A 5,740-nucleotide genomic window follows, 5' to 3' on the forward strand; every position below is an offset into this window, starting at 1 on the left:
TAACAGGGACGTTGTAGAGCGTCCTCTGGTGGACAGACTATGCAACACCATCACTAATTGGGACGTTGTAGAGCGTCCTCTGGTGGAAAGACTATGCAACGCCTATCCTCATAACATGGTCGACCGTTTTATTTTATCTTTTAAATACTCATTTATCAGAATCATTTGTTTTTTGTAATCGACCATTACAAATGCCGGGAAAGGCCTAATATTGGCCGATAATATCGGTCGGGCTCTACGGTCCAGCAGTCTCAGGCCCTTCACTCTGACATGTCTCCATTAGTGCATGTGTAGGACCTGAGCATGTGTGTGTGTTGCAGGCCTGTGTGTAGTGTGTTCTAACAACAGGGAAACAATAAAAAAAAATGGATTATCATGAATGATTATTATTATCTGTAGCCACAGGGGTAAAGATGAAAGCTGACCGTGTCCTGTGTCTGTCTCTTCTGTCTCGTCAGGCCCGATGGGATGGGGACAGTGACTGTGGAGGAAAAAGAGCAGTTTGAGGCCATCAGGAGTCGCCTCATGGCTCTGCTGGAGAACCAGATCACACACTTTAGGTAGGCACGCCTTCTCACTAGAATCACAGAGCAACAGCGTGTGCAAGCGGGGGGGCTCTCATTCATATCTGTACTGTACAGAAATCAGGTTCAACTACAGAAAACTATTTTCTCATTTTCATGTATTTCTATTTCTATATAGTATCAGCCGGTACAGACGCGTACAGACATTATTAGATCTTGGTAGAAGCATGCTCATTGGCTCACTGACGCTGATGAGATATACTCCATATGTAATTGGGTATTGAATGATGAGGCATTTTTCGATATTCACTACTTTAGAGCAGGGGTCTTCAACAGGAGGTACTGCATGGGGGTCGCGAAGGTTTTGGTTGATTAGACTTTTTTTTATATTCCCACCCCCCCCCCCTGCATTTTTTTCCACTAATTGAAATGTCTTTAAATCCACATTAACATGAATTCAACACACTGTAGTAAACAGATAAATGGAGGCAGAAGATGTCTTTCAGTCATCAATGCACACACGGCACTATAGGACCAGTTTGATATAACACCATTTTATACAATATATATAATTAGGGGGTCCCCGCTCCATCTCGCCATCAGTTTGGGGGTCCTTGGCCTGGAAAACGTTGAAGACCCCTGCTTTAGAGGCAATTCGGTCGGGGCCTTAAATGAATTCGGTACCCAGTCCTACCTGTGCTTTGCAAACATCTCACCAAACAACCACAGCTACAAGTTAGCCAGATGGCTAACACTGGCACATTTACAGAAATATTAATTAATAATAGAGATGCTTGCGATACTGTCTAAAATGCTGGTTTTCTTATTGGCAAGTACTGGAGTGTACCGCAGTGCTGCTGTCTGAGACCTAGGAGCCAGACGGAGATCTTCAAGATCTTTAAATACTGACTCAACTTATTTATTTTCATTTTTTTTTATACTTTTTTCTGTTTATTCTGATTTCTTACAAGTAAATGTTGCACAAGAATTCAAACTCTATACTGTAAATCAGGGGTGTCAAACTCACCTTCCCTAACTTATTTTTACTAATTCTAGCATATTTACAAAGTGTTTTTTATGCAACAATGTTCATAAATATGCCTGGTCCCTATCAAATAAACCAATAAATAAATAAGGGCCACACTGGATAATAAGAATCACATAAAGGGCCAGACATGTTTAGTTTACTCACATGCTTTTACTGTACTATAACTATATTGCATGTCTCATAAAGTCTTCTCACTTAGTTTGGTTGACACAAAAATCCAAAAAAGCAACTGATGTGCTATGTTTTAACAGCTGTATGCTACTATCCCTGTATGGATGTGATATGATTTCTATCTTTGTTGTAACAGCCTGGCTCGGATGCCACCAAAACTTTCTTTTATTATAATAATTATGTTGTTTGACAATCCATCATAACAGAAAAAGAACAGATTTAAACTACTTTTAAAGTAGTTTTTTCCTGGGCCAAATTATGTATCGAATTGCTGCATAAACTATATAATACTTGCCAATAAGAAAACCAGCATTTTAGACAGTATCGCACGCATCTCTGTTATTAATCAATATTTCTGTAATGTGCCATGTTAGCCATCCGGCTAATTTTTACCTGTGGACTGGGTACCGAATTCATTTAAGGCCGACCGAATTACCTCTAAAATATTGAGTATTGCAAAATGGCTCATTATTCAATACCCAATTAAATAAGGGGTATATCTCCTCAGCGTCAGTGAGCCAATAAGCATCCTTCTACCGAGATCTTATAATGTCTCTGATTGGTTGTCTAATGTTGAATTTCGTAGAGACACGCAGGAAAGACCGGGCTCACATAGAGGGACCTGACACATAAATAAAAAGGCCTGTACAGTAATATGGAATGTTGTAGTCTTAATAATAGTTATTATAATAATAGTTATAATAAAATTGGTATAGAAAAAAGTGTTTATGAACCGGTATCAAAGTCACGGTACTGGTATCGGTCCCGGTAAGGGAAGACAAAAAAAAACAGCAAGACATTAGTACAGTAATAATCAACATCTGATTGTAGATTGTCTGAATCAAATAAATGGGAAAGAACGGCAGCATGGAACTTTAGGAAAAATACGTCTTAACCTCAAAAAACAGACTTTCCACATGCGCTGCGCATGTGGAAAGTCTGTTTTGCTGTGACGTAAAGTGATTTTAAAGAGAAACCCAAAACATGTAAAAAACCTCTGGTAATGGACTCATAATGGACCCAGTGCAGTCTGGGTATTTTCTTTAGCGCCATCGGCAGCACACAACAGGTGCAGGCCATTCGTGGACGGCGGCTGATGAGACCTCCCTGCGTGTGAACGCATTGTGATGGCGGTGTGAACGCGGCCGCCCCGAGACCTTGAGCAACACTCGTCTGAATGGACCTGTGCCATTAACCGTCCTGAAGCGCGGCTCTTTAAACCCCTCCACGTCTGAGAGGGGCCCTCCATCTGGCCACAGAGAGGAGCGGGCGGGGAGGGGTTAAGGCCAGAGTGGGGGGGGGGGAGAGAGATCAGCCAGCGGGAGTCATTACTAACTCACCTCAACAAGAGGCTAATGCTGGTAAACAATGGCCGGGACAATGCTGGGATTATGCTAATGTCCCCCCAGACAAGACCAGGATCTCCACAGTTTAGTTGGTTCAGATCCAAGATGAGCTCGACCCTCCAAAAGATTAAATTAAAGTTATACTTGTAAACTACGGCTGCTCCCCTTTCCTGCCTCTAATGATTATTATTCTTTAATACGCAGGGTGGAGGTTATTTAAAGATTACCTGATCACTGTTTGGGTAATCAGGATTAGGTTTCCCCCCCCCCCCCTCAAAAACCCCCCCCCCCCCCCCACCAACAGTCTGATGTCACAGCTAGGTCTGATTTTACCGATTAGACTCCACAGTCAGGGAGTCGGGTCGTTTCATTCAGATATCTCGAGGTGAGATGTCAACGGACTCCTGTTAAAAATGGCCATGCCGGTTTTCCTTGGAGCAGTTTTGAACCCCCTTCCCAAAAGTCTTCTAGTTTCATGTGATACAGACTGAGATCGGGTCTGGATTTTTATTTATCGATATTTGGATCATTAAAAGGAAAATCGATTTGAAACAGATAGCTTTATTTTTTATCTCCGAAGGGCAAATCAGTTTTAACAGTCCACCGAAATGTTTACACACATTCATACTGCCAGTCATTAATGACAGTGGGAGCACAATTATAATTAATTGCACAATTTACCTTGAGAACGAAGAAAAATTTAATATTTTTGATTCAATTAATTATTCATTCCATTTTTTGTATAAAGTTTTAAAAAGTCTTTTGCATGATAAAAATGTAAAACAGCTATACAATATATTTCTTAACCGCTAATTAGCTTGTTAGTCCTGACATTGAACCAGCAAGTTGCATTTCAAGCCTTTCTTCTCTCTGCTTGTGGAGAGCTACGTGACCCGTGAAACCGCATCGGTGAGGACCGGCGAGAAAAACCGGCCGTGCGAGAGTAGCCCTGCACCAGGCAGACCCACAGCTGGCTACACGTGTCCTGCCATGCTCAGAACATCTACGCCGGTTCAAGCCTACAGCTGACCACGGGCGCGGAGTGCGGGAAGTGTGTGCATTACACACTACACACTACTAATGGCCAGGCATCCGGGCCTACGTGTACAGGTCTTATCCCCCGTCCAATCGGCTGTCCTAACCTTAACCACTCAAGCTGTCAGTGCCTTACCCCGACCAATCGAGTGCTATTGAAGGGCGGGTCTTGGCGTGGCCATAGTAGGAGTCGTGATTTGGCCTCCTGGACGGGGGAACTGAGACTTTTTCTGTTTCATTGTGCTTTCTTCCGGAAGGCTAGCTGCCAAAAATCGTCACCTACTAGTGTGGTGTCTGTAGATATCCTTTACAGGCACATAATACTTAGAAGACAACCGCACGTGAGTTTTCTCTGTACTCTCGGTTCTGGTCTCTCGGTTTATTAGCTTGCCAGTGTCGTCAACAACAACAACAACAACATCTGGTCTATCTCTTCTTTGGCTCTCAATGGTCTGGGCTAGAACAGTGACACCTCTAGGTCACTTCCTGTCCGTACAACTAGTTAATTAGCCTCAGTTAATTAGCCTCAGTTAATTAGCCTCAGTTAATTAGCCTCAGTTAAACGCTAACGTTTACGCTATTAGTTAACAGAATGTAGTGTCGGATGTGTACAACAGGTTGTGTGGTTTGTGTGTGTGTGTGTGTGTGTGTGTGTGTGTGTGTGTGTGTGTGTGTGTGTGTGTGTGTGTGTGTGTGTGTGTGTGTGTGTGGTTGCCTGCCCCCGCATTGGGCAACTGGCGAGTGTTAAGAGACAGGCCTATCAACAGAAATAAATAATATAAACTATTGTCATGCAAAAAGTACGTTGATAACAGCTTCACAATTTTGACATCGATACATTTTCGATTAATTGTCCAGCTCTAGAGTAACGGTCTTAGTCTTTTGAATCGGAATTCAAATTCGGAATTTGAATCGGAAAATCAAAGCCAGTGATGCAAGCTGTGTATATTGAATTATTACTTTGTTATCACTATTATTATTACTACTTCAACTTCTTTTGACACGGATGCAATTTAAGGATCTGAGGATGTACCCCATGTGCTGCTGTCTAGACAGAGATCTTCAAGATCTTTAAATACTGACTCAAATTATTTTTTCTATATTTCTTTTTGTTTATTCTGACAATTCTCACAAGTAAATGTCACACAAGAATTCAAACTCTATACTGTAAATCAGGGGTGTCAAACTCACCTTCCCTAACTTATTTTTACTAATTCTAGCATATTTACAAAGTGTTTTTTATGCAACAATGTTCATAAATGTTCCGGTCCCTATCAAATAAACAAATAAATAAATAAGGCACACTGGATAATAAGAATCACATAAAGGGAGACATGTTTAGTTTACTCACAGCTTTTATTTCATCGAAAAAAATCTTTACTGTACTATAACTATGTTGCATGTCATAGTCCTCCTTAGTTCGGTTGACACAAAGCTCAAAAAAGCAACTTAGCCATCACGAAAAAAACATTGTTGGGGGGGAAAAAAAAAAACAGATGCGGTTCCAAATTTCTGTGAACCTTAATTGTATGCGGGCCGGATCAAAAGTGAGTTTGTGAGTTTGACCCGTGTGTGCTGTCATGTTCTCATACGCGGATGGTACACATAAATGCTTC

At 41.5% G+C, this 5,740-nt stretch overlaps 1 protein-coding gene across 1 annotated transcript in view; it reads left to right on the top strand.

Moving 5' to 3' along the window:
* The window catches only part of cadps2 (Ca++-dependent secretion activator 2), a 294,438-nt gene that overhangs the window by 214,930 nt on the left and 73,768 nt on the right, over positions 1–5,740 (top strand). The window contains 1 exon segment of the mRNA XM_032522241.1: positions 459–560. Coding sequence (XP_032378132.1) covers positions 459–560 — 102 coding nt within the window.

This window comes from Etheostoma spectabile, chromosome 8, assembly GCF_008692095.1.
Source record: "Etheostoma spectabile isolate EspeVRDwgs_2016 chromosome 8, UIUC_Espe_1.0, whole genome shotgun sequence".
NCBI classification, from domain to species: domain Eukaryota; kingdom Metazoa; phylum Chordata; class Actinopteri; order Perciformes; family Percidae; genus Etheostoma; species Etheostoma spectabile.